The 18,407-nt window shown below is 33.7% G+C and overlaps 1 protein-coding gene and 1 long non-coding RNA gene across 3 annotated transcripts; one reads left to right on the top strand and one right to left on the bottom strand.

Moving 5' to 3' along the window:
* Positions 1-789: 789 nt before the first annotated feature.
* LOC132741032 (protein SPEC3-like) lies at positions 790-8,656 on the bottom strand. Of its 2 annotated transcripts, none has more exons than XM_060729114.1 (4): positions 8,474-8,656; positions 7,043-7,230; positions 4,961-5,146; positions 790-2,566 (listed from the first exon to the last, which is right to left on the bottom strand). In XM_060729114.1, exons 2-4 carry the CDS (start codon positions 7,173-7,175, stop codon positions 2,190-2,192), a joined length of 696 nt encoding a protein of 231 aa, XP_060585097.1. In that variant the 5' UTR covers positions 7,176-7,230; positions 8,474-8,656; the 3' UTR covers positions 790-2,189. The 2 variants fall into 2 exon arrangements, with proteins under 2 accessions (XP_060585097.1, XP_060585104.1); XM_060729121.1 differs by having other exon boundaries at positions 7,043-7,225.
* A 303-nt stretch (positions 8,657-8,959) lies between these two features.
* On the top strand, positions 8,960-18,091 carry LOC132741047 (uncharacterized). Its single transcript, XR_009627234.1, has 4 exons — positions 8,960-9,077; positions 14,841-14,958; positions 16,288-16,391; positions 17,919-18,091. It is a non-coding gene; the product is annotated as an uncharacterized LOC132741047 (long non-coding RNA).
* Positions 18,092-18,407: the final 316 nt, after the last annotated feature.

Here is an 18,407-nt window from a genome sequence, read left to right as displayed (position 1 = left end):
AGTGCCTTAAGTCCTCAGAGTCGGCGTGAAACCAGGCTTAATCTTATTTCTCATGCTTAAGTGTAAGGAAGAAGTCCATCTCCGCCTTTCAGGAATGACCGAGTCACGGACCCCATGCGTTAGCAATACCCCAATGCTTACTCGACAATTATCTTTTCTTCCACATTACGTCAAGTAACGTGTAAGCGGAACACAGATCTATACTCGATTCCGAACCAAACGTCTGATAGTGTAAACATTACTGTTACATACATCCTCAATTCATTTACTACTAAATTCAGATCCAATTAAATAAACTGACGATCGTTTTGCACACAAGAGGGAAAAAAACATTAAAAAATATAACTGAAATTGTTTTTCCCTAGCTAAAATTTAAATCTTTGTGACATTTCCTATAGGGATTTCTTTGACAATTAATTTAACATTCAGACTATTGTACACATAAAAAACAAATGTAGACAAATACTGCTAATATAATGCAAATATTTAAAATTACACACGTCTTATAATTATAACATATTGAAAAGAATATAATTTATATAAATACATACTGGTTATATAACATGTACAAAATGAGACGTCATGTGACTCGAAAAAAAAAAGATGAATGTACATGTACTCATCAGATCTATTAATATGACGCAGACATGCTTTCATTTTAATTTAATTTCTTTAAAACATTTTATTTTTGGTTATCTTGTTGCAGTTCTCAAAATATTACTCATTTGCCATATAGAATACAGCACCTTTTGCTTCTGTTGTTCTGTTACACCGTGTATATCCAGTATCGCGGAATGTGAAAAAATGCACGATTCCTGCAATAGGTAACGCAGAATTGTGCAATAAATGGCGGATACCTGACAGGATTTCCAACGCGGTAATATATTTTTATTTAACCGAACTGAAAAAAATCAATAGCCCCATACGGCTGTGAAGACATAACTCTTTATCCCTCATCAAGATTATTTCCACGAAATTGTTTACTTTTCAAGATCATTTGTGAAAATGATGGCTTAACCACCATTTTGAGCGAGATTTTGACTTTTGTCGGTTTCTAAAAGTACAACAATGCATATTATTCCGTATAATTTCGATTTACGGTAGGCAAGTGACATAAACCTAACTTCTTGTGATATAGAAAATTGAAAATAATCTGATAAAAATCTGATTCAAGCCGTTTTAGATGAGCGATAAAGATTAACGTCTTGTCTTTGTAGCCTTATGCAGCTATTCATTTTTTCATAAATTGCACAATTCTGCGTTACTTATTGCTTGAATCGTGCGTTATTTTCACATTCCGGCGTTACTGGATATACACGGTGTGTTAGCAATTGATAAAACTATAGTGAATTAGTATTGTGTATGGAAGTCAAAATATTACTTTGATTACATTTTGTCACCTTTACGTAACATTTACTGCACATTCAGTGCTATTTTCTTTCAGTTGTTAAAACATTTAACACACTTTAAATCTACTAGTAAAACAGTTTAAACACATGTTTGACAGTTCAAAAGAATTTAAGAATATGGATTACCTAGGCATAATGTGCCTTTAACTTTGTGTGAATAAATCAAACACTATCTGACATAGTTACATTAAAATATAATTCAAATCTTATCAATGTTTTACTTATCAAATGTTGTGCCTCCTAATTCCGTGCAAGTTCATTACTGAATTTATTAAACTGTTGAATAAAATAATATCAAGCTGTCAACAGAGGCTGCATATTATAATTTTATTCAACTCGTTCAATAAATTCAGTACTAAACTTTCACTCATTCAATATCCTCTATGTATTTTACCAGGCCATAAAAAATCTAGTTCACGAGCACAAAAATAATGTACAAAAACTAAAAAAATATCAAACAAAACTCAGGAAACAATTTTACATAGTTCAACCTATAAATAAAATGACATATGCTCTCTAAAAATGATTGGACTGTTTTCTTGATCAATTTAATCTCCAGTAAACAAATATTTAACTGGAATTGTCCTGTACAATATCTAGGCCTTCAGAATGAATACATCTTACACAAGATTGCATTGATATATAGATTACTAATCAGCTAAAATCAATTAGCTAAAATCAAACAGATCTGAACAAGGCGAATAATGAAAGTTAAAACATAACATCAAAGTATAAATATGACAGTTAAATAATGACATGGTCCATTCTGCAAATTACAATTTACAGATTAACTTTGTGTTCTGGTGGCGCCGTTGGCATGGTCTCAGTTTCCGTATATGGAGGCGGGGCTTCCCCGAAACCAGGCGTTGACTGCTGGGGATTGTAAGGCTGCGCATAACCTTGTGGTGGTGGCTGATATCCCTGTTGTTGCGGGGGTGGATACCCTTGCTGTGCAGGAGGATATCCCTGTGGTTGCTGTGGCGACGGATAACCTTGCTGTGGCTGTTGGCTGTATCCAGCGTAAGTTTGCGCTGGTTGAGAGGCAGGATAGCCGTACTGGTATCCTGCGCTTCCTGGCTGCACCACAACCGTAGTTTGGGTACCACCAGGTCTGAGCACTGTTCCGCCTCCAACTGGATTATCGTGGTAATATTCAGCTGGAATAAATGATTACAAAAAATCTATACATTTTCAAACATCTATACAAATGCAAAAACAGTTTATCAAAAGAGCTGTCCTAGGAGTAGCCTTGGATTCAGGCGCTGTTATATTTTGTTTAAGAAATTATATATCCCAAACTGTGATTTTATCGTTCAATAAAATCACTGTTTGGAGTCGTGATATAATTTCTCTCATCCGAACTCCAAACAGTGATGTTACTGAGCGATAAAATCACTGTTTTGGATATATTATTTTTTAAATAGCACACACTTTCGGTTTTTCTATGTTCAATAGGGATAACTGCCGGTCAGGTTAGCATTATTCATAACATAGCGCTATGTCATACTCGTTCCTGTTTTGATAATTTTGATTTGTCGAACAGAAGCACATAAAAATGACAGACTGGAACCCAGGCTGGCCTAGGCACAGCCTGCTCCACAACTGCACATTTTCTAAATACCAGGTAAAGATCACAAAGACATTGACGTTTTGATCCAAAGATAAGTCACAATGTTGACAGAACAAATTCTACTATAGAGCAACAGATCTTATGAAGATTAACTCACATATTTAGTCTCATAATTGAAGTTATTGACCATAAATAAAAACGAACTTAATCCATTAAGTAAACAAAGGTCATTATGCCCCCACAGAGTGGGAGCATATAGCGTTGCACTTGTCCGTCCGAGTGTCCGTACGTCTGTCCGTCCGTCCGTCAGTCCGTCTGTCTGTCCGTACGTCCCGAAATCTTGTGAAAGCAACTCCTCTTAAACCGGATGGCAGATTTTGCTTAAACTTCCAGGGATGAACAACCTTAATGTGTAGATGGTAGTAAAGGAAGGAATATTTGCTGCGATTAAATTTAATAGAATTATGACCCTTTGTTGATTTTTTCACTATATACTCTGTAGAAATTTTGTGAACGCAACTCCTCTTAAACCGGATGGCAGATTTTGCTTAAACTTCCAGGGATGAACAACCTTAATTTGTAGATGGTAGTAAAGAAAGGAATTTTTGCTGCGGTCAAATTTAATAGAATTATGGCCCTTTGTTGATTTTTTCACTATATACTAATATGTAGAAATTTTGTGAACGCAACTCCTCTTTAACCGGATGGCAGATTTTGCTTAAACTTCCAGGGATGAACAACCTTAATGTGTAGATGGTAGTAAAGGAAGGAACTTTTGCTGCGACCAAATTTAACAGAATTATGGCCCTTTGTTGATTTTTTCACTATATACTATGTAGAAATTTTGTGAACGCAACTCCTCTTAAACCGGATGGCAGATTTTGCTTAAACTTCCAGGGATGAACAACCTTAATGTGTAGATGGTAGTAAAGGAAGGAATTTTTTGCTGCGACCAAATTTAACAGAATTATGGCCCTTTGTTGATTTTTAGTTTTCAACTTGTGGCACATGTAGTCCAAAAAATATTTGACCTAGAGTCATAAGATTGACAGAACAGTGGCGTGTGGGGGCATCCGTGTCCTATGGACACATTTCTAGTTTTTACAGTGATTTATGAGCCTTTGGCCTGACATTGGAATGGCAGATAGTACTCATCAAGGTGCATCTACGTACATACAAAAAAGTCTTAAGTCAATGAACTTTGCTTGAATTGCCAGTTGTACTTTTTGTGAGAATCTACTACAGTTCCCAGAAACTCACAAAAATCAAAACACCTTTGACGTTTGTTAATTGAAAAATGGATGTGGGAGGCGGAACTTATCAAGGTGTAGTCACATAATAAGTTTCAATGTAAAACCTTTTTTAATATAGAGGTTGACCATAAATGAAAACTTGACCAAATGAGGGAATGATCTGAAAACTTTCACACAAGTTATTGTTCCAGATGTACAATAAATGATACACCATAACTCGGAAAATTATTTTCAGTCACGATATGTCAAAATGCCTTAGTGGAGTCCCTTTAATAGGTCAGGATCTCACAAGTGTGACCTGTTCTAGAACAATACATGGCAGAAAAAAAACCAAAAGACCTTCCTCAAATATTCTATTCAAAGGTAACATAATGTCAATATGTCAGCACCATATTCTCTGATCACACTCCTATACATAACGAATATTCTTTTTGTCCGATTCTATTTGTACATGCCACTCATGCATTAAATAGTGCAAAATACAAAATGTATAAACTCCAAGTTAAAATCATTATATTCATAAATTATATTTACAACCCTGTTATTCAAATCGCTACATAAAGCTACATAAACCAACAAGTTGTACTTCCTTGTAAAGAGTAAGTATATCTTCTGTTATGAATTCTCTAACTTTGGCTAACTTTCTAGGTAAACCGACAAAGTTCTCCTGATAGCTTACCTCAGTTAAAGGGAGAATCTAATGTTTGTAACCATTTAAATATACACACCTGACATTCCTAGGAAGAAAACGCCCCATACACAGCTCCAGATCCACCCTATTAACAACAACACCGTGAGTAGAAGTTGTAATAGGCCTATCCCGAAACTAATACAACAACTTCCAATCTGTGACCCCGCTGACATGTCCTCATTCCTAGAGCAGCAACAAACACTGAGACCCGCTAATATTGTACCTGCATAATACATAATATAGAATCACAGACGCTTGGGGTTTGGAGCTCAAAACGCCTTTAAAATTCAAATAAAATGCATATTTGTCAATCCCAGCACATGTACTGATCATATATATCAAAAAATCTTAATATATGCCGTTTTGAAAAAAAATCATATTTCAACATCTATAATAATACACAAGATAAAAATGTTCGCCGGAAAAAATCCGCACCCCTACCGTCATAATCACCATGTATTTTAATCCATTTCCAATATTTTCACATAATCCTTTGGTCCATCGACACAGAAGATATAATTCTTCACGATGATGGTCAATTTTAAACTTCAACGGTAATATAAACAACGCAACAGCCGAAATAAACATCAATATTCTCGCCGTTTTTTTTCAACGACAAAAACTTTCGATAAATTCAATGGACCAGACGGCTATGAACGAAGCTATCCGATTACGTGGTTCCCAAACTTAAAAGCGCTGCGCATTTTGCACACGGCAAAGCTGGGGCCACATAATCGGAAAGCTTCGTTCATAGCCGTCTGGTCCATTGAATTTATCGAAAGTTTTTGTCGTTGAAAAAAAACGGCGAGAATATTGATGTTTATTTCGGCTGTTGCGTTGTTTATATTACCGTTGAAGTTTAAAATTGACCATCATCGTGAAGAATTATATCTTCTGTGTCGATGGACCAAAGGATTATGTGAAAATATTGGAAATGGATTAAAATACATGGTGATTATGACGGTAGGGGTGCGGATTTTTTCCGGCGAACATTTTTATCTTGTGTATTATTATAGATGTTGAAATATGATTTTTTTTTCAAAACGGCTTATATTAAGTTTTTTTGATATATATGATCAGTACATGTGCTGGGATTGACAAATATGCATTTTATTTGGATTTTAAAGGCGTTTTGAGCTCCAAACCCCAAGTGTCTGTGTATAGAATGGGTATCAATCAAAATCTTACCTCGCAATATGTACTAAAATATTGGTTTATATTTAGTCAAATTACCCTCCGTGAATTATTGCAGGGTGAATAACATCTTGGCAAACATACCTACCATTCACCCTTTGTAAGGTAACTACATGTTTGTATATTGATGTCATTATCTTGCAAGATAAAAACATTGAAAGTGTCCATCCACGGCAGCGATCAGCAAATATTTCAAGGAATCTCAGTTCAAAAATATTATAAAACGCATACAAGTTACTAAAACCAATTCTAAGTATCATAAAATATATGCCTAAAATGCTGGCGTTTCATCAACCGAGAGTTGTGCTTGCTTTTGGTATTTTTCTTCTATAATTGAAGAAATAATTACAGCTAAAGACCCAATATGAGTATACAGTACTGTAGAAAAACGTATCGGGGAATTACAGTACTGTGAAACAGTATCGGGGCAAGTCCAAATGGAAGGTCGAGTCCCGAATTTTTTTTATTACAGAACCGTATATCCCGTATCGAGTCGGTAACTAAAACTGTAATGGCTATACCGTCCTCATCTATTCATCATCATTTAGCAAAGACAAAATATGTATTTGTAAAATTTGAATTTTTATCTTGTCCAAAACAACCGATGAGAGTTAAGTGTTTTGTAGTCATTGTGATATAAATAACGCATGATAAAGTTATGCTTCATAAAACTGAATAACATCATCGACTCATCACCATCAACATCTTAATGTCATTCAGCAGAAAAATTTCCATATATTTACTGTATGTTATAAATTTCAGATTTGTTTTGGAATAAATCAATGTTATAATACCATGTGTTTGCAAAATACACCTGCAAGTTATTGCATATTTTAAATCTATATTGCCAAAAACGTTTGTGTATTACATTTGAAATTTACTCTTATGTTTGCTTAACTTTCTGAGAACAGTTTAAAAATCTTACCTAAACCTGGTACCAGAAAGTTAAGAACACAACATAAGATAGCAAGGGGCATAGGCATAGCTGGTACAGCAACTCGCTCCGTCTTTCCACGCGCCATTCCCATCCCGAACCCCTGACCTTCTCCAAAGCCCATGGTGGTGTTACTTTCGCCTCGATGCACACCAAATTAGGCTCGAAGGAAAACTGAAGTGTATGCATAAAAAAACGGAAAAAGTATCAATCATGTATCAATTAAAGTAATATTTTGTAAGTTCAATTGCAATTAAAACCAGACCAGTTTTGGCAATCTATATCAGTGGGGTGATGCGGGGTGATCGATGTCAGGTTTATGCTATATATAATTCTTCGATAACACAAAGCAGTAGGCCCCAGGGCCGGCAAAATCAATTACCCGTAACGCCCAGGTTATCCCACAGTTTGTACGGACAACGGAAAATTTCAAGAATTAACTATGTAAATATCACATGGACGAGTTAAAATTTGCTTCACATAAAAACGTCAAAATCAGATTTTGCCGGCCCTGATCTGGCCTATAAATTGTTTTCCGGAAGGTAATTTCTCACATTTTTGCGAAAAAACTTTTTTTGGATTGAATGGAATGGTTAATAGATGGCTTCCAACCATATTGTCACATGAAAGACTCGAACTCGTGAATCCAATGTAGTACAATCAGTGCTTTTATTAGCAGCGCCAATTGTTACGGCCTGACCGCGCATACTACTAGATCTAGTGTGGAAAAAAAACTCGGTATTGATTTATGCTCTGAAGTTCTGAACTATAAAAAAGATCAGAAAAGTTAAACATTTTTAAGATCACACTGACTGGACCGCAGTTATATACAATGTGTACACATATATAGCCTCGGGGTAATGTTCACTAATTAAGCTTAAAACGTAGACATTAAGCCATTCAAAAACGTAGACATTAAGCCATTCAAGACCCTATAACATCAGCTGTCTGTCTGATCGATGCATCATGCTTAGTCCAAATAATTAGCCATAAAAAGCATTACTGGTATATTTATCATTGTGACATTTTACTTTTGATATTATCAAGGTTTTTTTCAACGTAACATGGAAAATAAAAAATGTTAAATATCAGATTAATGAAGTAGTCTGAGGATGAAATAGGTTACGTTAATTAAGGCCTTAAAATAAGGACTAATCGATGCAGTGTTTATACAAATACACAAACAAATATGAATGTACATATAGACATGTCATAATCTAAATATTGTAAATTAACTAATGCACATCTTGAATAGATCTATCTTAAACTGTTAAAGTAACTCATAATTATATTAATAGATCTATTACAAACTTGTCAGTTCATTGGTGCAGAACCGAAATCAATTACGGTTAAATAAGTAATAGAATATTATAAATACTGTAGTTACCGTGTCCAAAGTAAATGTATTGAGTTAGAAAATACCTGTTTAATCTAGATTTGTACGTCTGAAAACCACATCATATTAAACACTTAACAACCCTCAAATTCACTGGTATAATCCGAGTTTCGTTTTCGTTCGTAGTACAAACTGTGTAAACATCAATGTTTATATCAATAACTACACGGACATGCAATGTGTGAGGAATTTATGTCATACTGTGTTGTATTTATAAATAGAAATGAAGTAGTAATAAAGGGAAGTAACCTGTGTAATGATATCACTTCAATAAATGGCGGGAAAATCACTTTTACACGCGCATTTTACGTGCATTAACTGACGGTGATTTATTGAAAATTATATGAGTCATCTACAGACCAGTACAGTAGCCTCCATAGATCTAATAATTTCGTTTGCAAAAATCTTTTTCACAGAATATTTTAATATAATTTTTCTACATATCTGTAGATCTAGATAACAGTTACTACTAGATCTATATAAATCACTGGCTCATACATGATCTACAAGACTTAAATTTACATAAATTGTTCAATTTTAAGGAAGTATATTTTGTGACGTCATTAGATATTGTATGTGACGTCATGAAACATAACCTTCAATTTTACAGGGATAAGCTCTACTGTATCGGTAAGTAAAATTGAAGTTAATTGTTTGAACAACTTCAAGCCTTGTAGAGATAATGTTCTGATGTGAATTTCTGTTACATCTTAAAATATTAAGATGTCCCGTTAGGGCCACCGCGATACACTGTGTATGTGACACCTACTTGAAACAACGAGAAGTCAAAACACGAAATTACGATGACGAATAGCCGAAAAAACGAAATCACGATGGTGAATAGTCGAAAGTAGGCTACGGTATGAAAAGCTGAAAGTACGATAGTAAAAAGTAGAAAATAACAAACCACGATGGTGAAAATTCGATTTAATTTTGGACTTTCACTATCGAATCGATACAAAGTTTTCGACTTTTAAACATTGTATTGTCGACTTTTTACCATCGTGGTTTCGTTATTTCTGCTTTCTCATCATCGTCCTTTCAACTTTTTATCCTCGTCTTTTCTGACTTCATCATCGTAGTTTTGTAATTTCAGCATCGTACCTTTATATTTTCACCATTGTAGTTTCGCTGTCTGCTGAAGAGATCTTAACAATGGATGACTACAGTATATTTTTCTGTACGAAATCTGCTGTGGTCATAGTATTATTTTTACAATAGCTTTAGCTCTTGCATTTGGTTTGCTATTTCTAATCATGGTCATGCAACTACATAGTTAAGTAAAGAAGCAGGCGCTTGTTTTGGTTGAGTCTATTATGTTTTGTTTAGGGGGTGAGTTGTCATACACAAATTTACAATTTATATGCATTTATTTTTTTCCAATGATTGTTATTATCTTAAATGCTTCTGGGTTTGTTATTATCTTAAATGCTTCTGGGATTGTTGTTTTATCAATTCATTTGTAAATAAGATTGTTATATGTCTATTAACGGAATAATTTTAATGAACACGAAATTTGTTCACACCTTTATGTGTATTGATAACGTGATGGTTTAAGCCAATGAAAACACATCAATATTATTACAATCAGGCAGAGAAAAAGTTTGCAAAGAGTAAATCGATAATCTTTATGTAGCAAACAAACTTTAAATTGCAAGTATTTTTTCATATCTTTTCGGCAGGATAAACTGTCCGAGGAGGGCCAGGCATTTTCGTATCGTAAAATGGCTGCCATTTACAGTATCAAGTGCCAAGCACCATCGCGACTTTGCGCGGGAATTATAAATATAGCTAACGTCGCATAGGATGAAAAATACCTTTTTCATATTTTGTTGTAATAAATATTTTCAAACTGTGTCTCAATATATAACCAATAATGATGTTAATATGAATATATTCATATCTCAAATCTGTGACTATGACTTACAATGTATAAATTCTACCTTTAGTGTATTAAAAAGGTTTTTAATTTCCTGTAATTTTATTCTGTGATTATGCTTCAAAGCAATTGACCGTGAATTTTCTTTTCATATTTTGATTTCCTTGAAATCATTTTTCTCATCTGAAGGCATGCAACTTTAATATGATGATACATTAATTACATTCCATGAAAATGTTTAAAGATATAAAATATCTCATGACATGTTTGTTCATTTTACATTACATTGCAGCAAACATATAAAGTCTTCACAAAAAGTAGTATGCAATCGTACCTATATTACATACGAATGTATGTAATATTTTTCTTGTTTACCAAGGATTCAATTACAAAGAAATGATAATGTTATGAAGTGCGAATGCTTAACATGGAGGCAAAACTACGATGGTGAAAAGTCGAAGGTGCGATGGTGAAAAGTCGAAGAAACGATGGTGAAATTACGAAACTACGATGATGAAAAGTCGAAACCACGATGATGAATGGTCAAAAGTACGATATTGAGAAGTCACAACAACGATGTCGGACTTAATTACATTCGACTCATAATTATCCTTCCTAGTGCATGATCATTATTTTACATATAAAGTCAGGGGTTGGATGATGATAACTATAAACTACAGTCATATTTTGGGGCTCTAAGAAATATTTCAGTATTACATGTACATGTACTTCCGTTACAATTTGTGCGTGTCGAAAACTTAATATTTAGTTTAGGATAATTTTTACATCTATATGTAGACTATAGCTATTAAGCGTATGAGAACCTTTTTAGAGAAGTATACCTGTTTACAAATATATCACGTTCGTGGTCAATATACCTATCGTTTTAAATTACAGAGTAGTTTAGAATCGATACAAATCAATAATTAAGATCTTTGTTTTTTAGGCCACACTGATTGATATATAGGTAAAATCACAGCCAATGCTTTCTTCCAAGATATATGCGATATCAATCGGCTTTCTGGTGCAAAACTTCCAAAAATAAACTGATATCATACGAAATGTATTGTATACAGATTCACAGATGAATAAGCATTATATTTACAGCTTCAACATAATATACGAGATGACACTAATTTGTTCATAAAGATTGGTATCATTAAAGGCACATCATACCTCAGAAAAGAATATTTTTTATCCTTCTTTAGAAAGAATTAACATGGCTTTGCAAGTAATGGTCTTAGCATGTTAGATGCTTATCATTTAAAGAAAGCAACAGAAGCAAAAATGACTCAAGTAAATGGCCATTGAGTAACTTTTTGGAAACTATAACAGAACAACAAATGAACAAAAATGAAAAGCTGTCTTTTAGAAATAGAAAAAAAGAATTTTGCAGTACATTATGGGCCTTTAAGAAAACAAACCGATATAAAAAAACACTCCTGAATCGCATTCTGATAATCTGATAATCATGACTGTTGCAAATAACAGATAGATAAGTTAGCTAAAAAGTCTTTATTCTAAAAAGGTCAATTATTGTTAGATGGGTCACTCTAACAGCACGGAAAGATCACACAGCATAGATTGATAACATAGGCTCAGCATAGGGTGATCACTCAGCATAGTATTATCACTTATCAGAGGGTGATCACTTAGTATAGTATTATCACTTATCAGATGGTGATCACTTAGCATAGTATTATCACTTATCAGAGGGTGATCACTTAGCATAGTATGATCACTTATCAGAGGGTGATCACTTAGTATAGTATTATCACTTATCAGATGGTGATCACTTAGCATAGTATTATCACTTATCAGAGGGTGATCACTTAGCATAGTATTATCACTTATCAGATGGTGATCACTTAGCATAGTATTATCACTTATCAGAGGGTGATCACTTAGCATAGTATGATCACTTATCAGAGGGTGATCACTTAGCATAGTATTATCACTTATCAGAGGGTGATCACTTAGCATAGTATGATCACTTATCAGAGGGTGAGCAGTATAGGGTTATCACTTATCAGAGGGTGATCACTTAGTATAGTATTATCACTTATCAGAGGGTGATCACTTAGTATAGTATTATCACTTATCAGAGGGTGATCACTTAGCATAGTATGATCACTTATCAGAGGGTGATCACTTAGCATAGTATTATCACTTATCAGAGGGTGATCACTTAATATAGTATTATCACTTATCAGATGGTGATCACTTAGCATAGTATTATCACTTATCAGAGGGTGATCACTTAGCATAGTATGATCACTTATCAGAGGGTGAGCACTTAGTATAGGGTTATCACTTATCAGAGGGTGATCACTTAGTATAGTATTATCACTTATCAGAGGGTGATCACTTAGTATAGTATTATCACTTATCAGAGGGTGATCACTTAGCATAGCATGATCACTCAGCACAGACTGATAACACAGGCTCAGCATAAGACGATCACATAGAATGATGACTTAGCATAAAATGATCACTTAGCATAGAATGATCACTTAGCATTGAATGATCACTCAGCATAGTATGACCACTTAGCATAGAATGATAATATGATCAATAAGCATAGAATGACCACTTAGCATAGAATGATCACTTAGCATAGAATTATTAATCAGCATAGAGTGATCACTTAGCATAGAATGATCATATGATCAATAAGCATAGAATGACCACTAAGCATAGAATGATCAATCAGCATAGAGTGATCACTAAGCATAGAATGATCACTAAGCATAGAATGATCTTATGATCAATAAGCAATGAATGACCACTTAAAATAGAATGATCAATCAGCATAGTATGATCCTTTAGCATAAAATGGTCAAACGGCATAGAATGAGCACTTAGCATAGACTGATTTCTTAGCATAGAATGACCACTTAGCATAAAATGACAACTAAGCATAGAATGATCAATCAGCATATAAGGATCAATCAGCAAAGACTGCCTATACACACAATAGACTGATTAGACAACACAGAGTGATCACTCAATATAGATTGATCCATAAACAAGAATGGTCAATAATTATCGACTGGCGACCTAGCATACAATAGTCAATAAGCATAAAATGGTCAGTTACTATTGATAGGCCACCTAGCATATACAACTGTCAATACACGTAGAATGACTCAATTACTTTGTCACCAAGCATAAACAATGACCAATAAGCAATTGTATAAACTAAATGACCAATAAGCATACATAGATAAGTCAGAATAGTCAATAAGTATAGAATGATTAATAAGAATACTAGTAGACTGGCCTCTGAGCATGGAATAACCGCTTAACACAACACGTAAACTAAACTTATCATTGAAGATATAGCAATAATACTTACAACAGAAAAAAATCATTCCACTGCTGGTTTCAACATAAATTGCATTTGCCATACATAGATCAGATTGTAATTGTCTTTTAAGGATAACATTTTTTTTATCTCGAATTTCGAAATATTTTATTTGGTATAGTAAACATTTTATGACGATAAATATTCTTTGGATGTGATGTAAATGCAAATTCACTCACGTTATGAAAAGAGTATTCATAAAAAGTCAATTGTTCAAAAATCTATTCATCATGTTGGTTTCGTTTGACTAACCTGGATGTAAAAACATTAGTTTTCCATGACCCTTTTCTGTAAAGTAAATATCACTTAAATGAATATTATAAAATGTTATACAGCACTACAATAAATACAGCTAATCTCTCGTGTAAACTGTCTAAATTGATTCTAAATTAATTGTATTTTAACAAAGAAAGTTTAGCTTAAAGAATAACAATAGAGGTAAAAATCTTAAATATTATTTTATTAAAAAAATGTGACTAACACAAGTATTTTTATTCAATTGGCCTTCCGTGCAGACGATATTTTTCACCCTCTTCAATGTGTATTACGGTGTGCAATATAACGAAACGTTTATTGGCAATTACCGTTCTTTTTCTGGTCGATGCTAGAATATCTGATGCCATGCTAAAAACCATAATCTTCACTTCTTCAAAAATGTATTGAAATGGTTACATATTGTTATCTTATTTTTTCCTTTTGTACTGTAGTTGGTGCTTAAAGAACTTTGTAATTGTTTTTATTTTTCATTCATTGCTTATCTTTCATTCAAATAACATTGTTTTATTGTAACATTTTCAACAATTTGCATTTATAACAGTAAAATTTATTAAAAGCAACATTTACAACATTTTTTATATTTGTTCAATCAATATCTGAAGAGCTAATCTTAATTTGTTACGCCATTGTTTTCATGCACTTCAGGCTATATAACAGGGACTACGAACTTTTTTGACTAAATACCCGTTTGAATGTTGAAAAGTACATTCTCATTGATAAATCATAAAACGCAACGGCATTGACCCCAAACTCTGCAAGTATCCAACATGTAAACGGTATACAGTACCGTATGGCTACCGCTATATATCAGTGTATCATATACACCAGTGTGACAATACCCGGTTCAATAATGTGTTACATGTATTTTTAGGTTGACATTGGCAGGACTTGAGGCATATTTACATTGGATTTCTGTTACTTGCCGAGAGTCAAGAGAAACATGTGTTTCAAAGTTAAATGCGAAAAATGTGATAAGTTCACGTGGCAAGGTAGGCGTTTCCCATTTTGTTTCGATTTGTTTAAATTGTCAGGTTTTAAATTGAGATTATCAATATTCTACATGTATAAACAGTGATAAGTCATGCAGGAATGAATGTCTATTTATAACTGATTCATACCTTTGTATACATGTGTCAAATTATCGCAATTAAAAGTGTACTAATTACCACAGACTCTTGGGGTGTGGAGCTTAAAACGTCTTAAAAATCCAAATAAAATATATATTTAGAGGTTAATACTTGGTTGCTGGCCTCGGATTATGCGATTAATGGCCCCGAAGATGTTGCAATAATGGCCTGAGGCCGAGGCCCGAAGACCATTTATGGGACTCCGGAGGGCAATTATCGCAAATGCCGAGCCAGCATTTATATTACACCTTCTTCAAAAGAATTCGTTCAAAATTAACAAATAAACATTAAAATAGTTTCAAATGTGTCCCTTTGCACGTTTTATAAAAAGACCATCATCAAAAACAGTTATCATATAATGAGGCAATCTAAATTTGATATAATTTGATTGAGTTGACACACATTCCATATAGATGATAATTAATTTAAGTTTTAATATTTTCATTTACATGTATCACAATATAAATGTAGGCTTAATGAAAGGGCGGATGGACCCTTATTAAGTCAAGCACTGAGAGGACATGTCACCATTCATTTCCTGAAATGTTATTATCTTCCAAAAGGTGACCTATAAAAGTTCAATTCAGTAATTCACTAAATGATACTAAATATGTGCCAGTGAGTGTAAGTCGTTTTTTGTGATGTTTACTATTTTGATGCACGACAAGCCAATGGGACCATTATATGCATCATGGAGGAAAATAAGGTGTTGCTGCTAAAATATATGATCATGATATCTTTCGGATGAGCTTAATTTCATTTTCAATTAATTTAACAAATATACATGGTATATGAAAGAAAAAAGTCCTGAGCGGGAAATTATTTTGATATTTACATTATAATTATGCATAATAAATAGGATAACTATATATAGACGAATAGTATCTTTCTGAGTATAATTTTAAAAGAATCAAAACAATAATTTTGTAAAGTTTAAAACTACACTCTTTATACACTTAAAATAAAAGTATATAAATAACCCATAGGTTTTTGAATAATAGTAAACAGTCCCAATCATCCCCAGGGAAGGGATGTTATTTTTGTTGTTACAAACCTATGTGTTATTTATTTTGTATTTGATTACCCCGAATTGGTAAATGTTGCCTCTATATATTGAATATTTTCAGTTTACATATGCCTGATCAAAGTACTCATATGATACGAATAAATATCTAAAAATTACTTTTACAGGGTGTGGCAAGCACATCGAACAGGTTTTAAAAGATGTACCAGAGGCTGAACGATGCAAATGTAAATAGTCGTCATGTCACAGTTGCTATGCCTAGGGCGGACAGGTTTGCTCATTTTATATAGTCAAGCAAATAAATCTTTATGAGCCACACTGAAATATTTTGAATAAGAAATGATTAGAACCCGAATATGAAAAATATCATGACAGTAACTCATCATCTGACAATTTTTTCATAAAATCTTACTGTATATAATGGCATTTTCATGGTCAATCCGAAATATGAATCTAGTTCTACCCCGTCCGCTCTGCTGAAGTTTTTTTCACAAAAAACTTGTAATACAATGAAAACTGGCTACTGGACAACTTTGGTATATTTTTGTTGGATTTTAAGTCGCATCGACTCTATTAAGGTCAGCTTTTCCACCTTTCGAGGTGTAGAAAGACCTCACGTTCCCCTACGTGCATTATGTCAGGCACGAGCAGGAGTAGAACCATTGGCCCTCCGTAAGCTAATTGTATAACTTCCTCGTATGAAAGAATCCATGCCATTGACAGGAGTTAAACCTACAGCGGTGAGAGGCAAGTAGTCCTTAACCACTCGGTCATACTTATGTGACACGATAATGCTTAGTTTGATACTGTTTTATTGATTTCCCTTTTACTTTACATGTTATCAGTTGGTTTTCCTGCATTCGTCGTAAATAATTTGTTCTTCCGTTCTCGCTAATGATCGTCTTTGCAATAACACTTAAATGAAGCTAGTTTTATTAATGATGTTTTTTTCACATTTAGCGCTTGCCCAAGAGAATAAGAAACGCACGTTTACATTTCTGTATTAGATACAAACTTATTAAACATTGGCACACGGATTTAATTTTTTAAATTATACACCAACAGTACCATCAATGGTGTTAACTAGTGTGTAAGAAATGTAAAAAGATGCCCCTCATTTCATATCAGTGTTGCTATTATAAATGCACCAACTTAAGAATAGTGGAAGCGTACTGTGATGGAGTTGTCCGATAGTACATAACTTTCTGTTATCATTGTCCGACCAGCAACTTAAGAAGTAATACACATTGAAATGGGCATATTCTACGGCCAGTAGATGATCATTGTTGATTTTGAGATCAGTAGGTAAAAGTAAAAGGTCACCAAGGCCTTGTCCACTTGTCCCACCAATAACTAAAGATGTTTGTTGTCGAGGTTGGTGAAGACTAGTAAATGGCCCAGTTTGATTTTAAGGTTATCATATCCAAAGGTCAATGTCACAGTGAAACTCTGTGTTAAAGACTTGCCCGGTCAGTAACTTTAGAAGTAATGAGGCTAAGTTTGTTAATATTTGTTAGAACATTGACCATTTCCAGTAGACGACCCTTGTTAGTATTGGGGTCAGTTAAATGTTAAGGTCACCTCAGTGTTATAAATAGAGAAAGTATAAAATTAACATAAAATTCATGAATACGGACCGAATGTATTTTCATCTTGTGTTATGACATTTCTCATATTTATATAATCACTGGATTAAAATAATTCCGTTTTTAAAGACAAAAATCTTGAATATTCTGTATATACCCTTCGTGTCTTATCTGTTCTTGACAATAAAGTAAGCATACTTATGTATTTTCAGATCCACTGTCAGACATTGGTAGAACAACCGGTGATAAAGGATCATTCTTGTTTTTGTCAGCAATAAAATTTTAAACGTTCTTCAGTTTTTTCTTGCATAGTTTTTATATTTAATTTATTATGTTGTGTATTTATAATTGTTTCTTTATGTCGTAAATAAATTTTTGAACTAAGCACTTTGTTTATTGTTATTTGAAATACAGAACTTGTAAGATGTTTTATATGATATCATTGTGGTACATGTATAGCCCGTGTTTGATAAGCTACCTTAAATTAATTATGCTCCCCGAAAAATTTCGGGGGAGCATATAGTCGTCGGGTTGTCCGTCCGTCCGTCCGTCCGTCCGTCCGTCAGTCAGTCCGTCCGTATGTACGTACGTACGTCCCGAATTCGTGTCCAGCCCATAACTTTGTTATTTGAAGTCGGATTTTAAAACTATTTCACAGAAATGATCACCATATTGAGACGACGTGTCGCGCGCAACATTTG

This window comes from Ruditapes philippinarum, unplaced genomic scaffold (assembly GCF_026571515.1).
Source record: "Ruditapes philippinarum isolate M1 unplaced genomic scaffold, ASM2657151v2 ctg3252_1_1_1_1, whole genome shotgun sequence".
Taxonomy (NCBI): Eukaryota; Metazoa; Mollusca; class Bivalvia; order Venerida; family Veneridae; genus Ruditapes; species Ruditapes philippinarum.
This window is presented reverse-complemented; position numbering and strand designations above follow the sequence as displayed.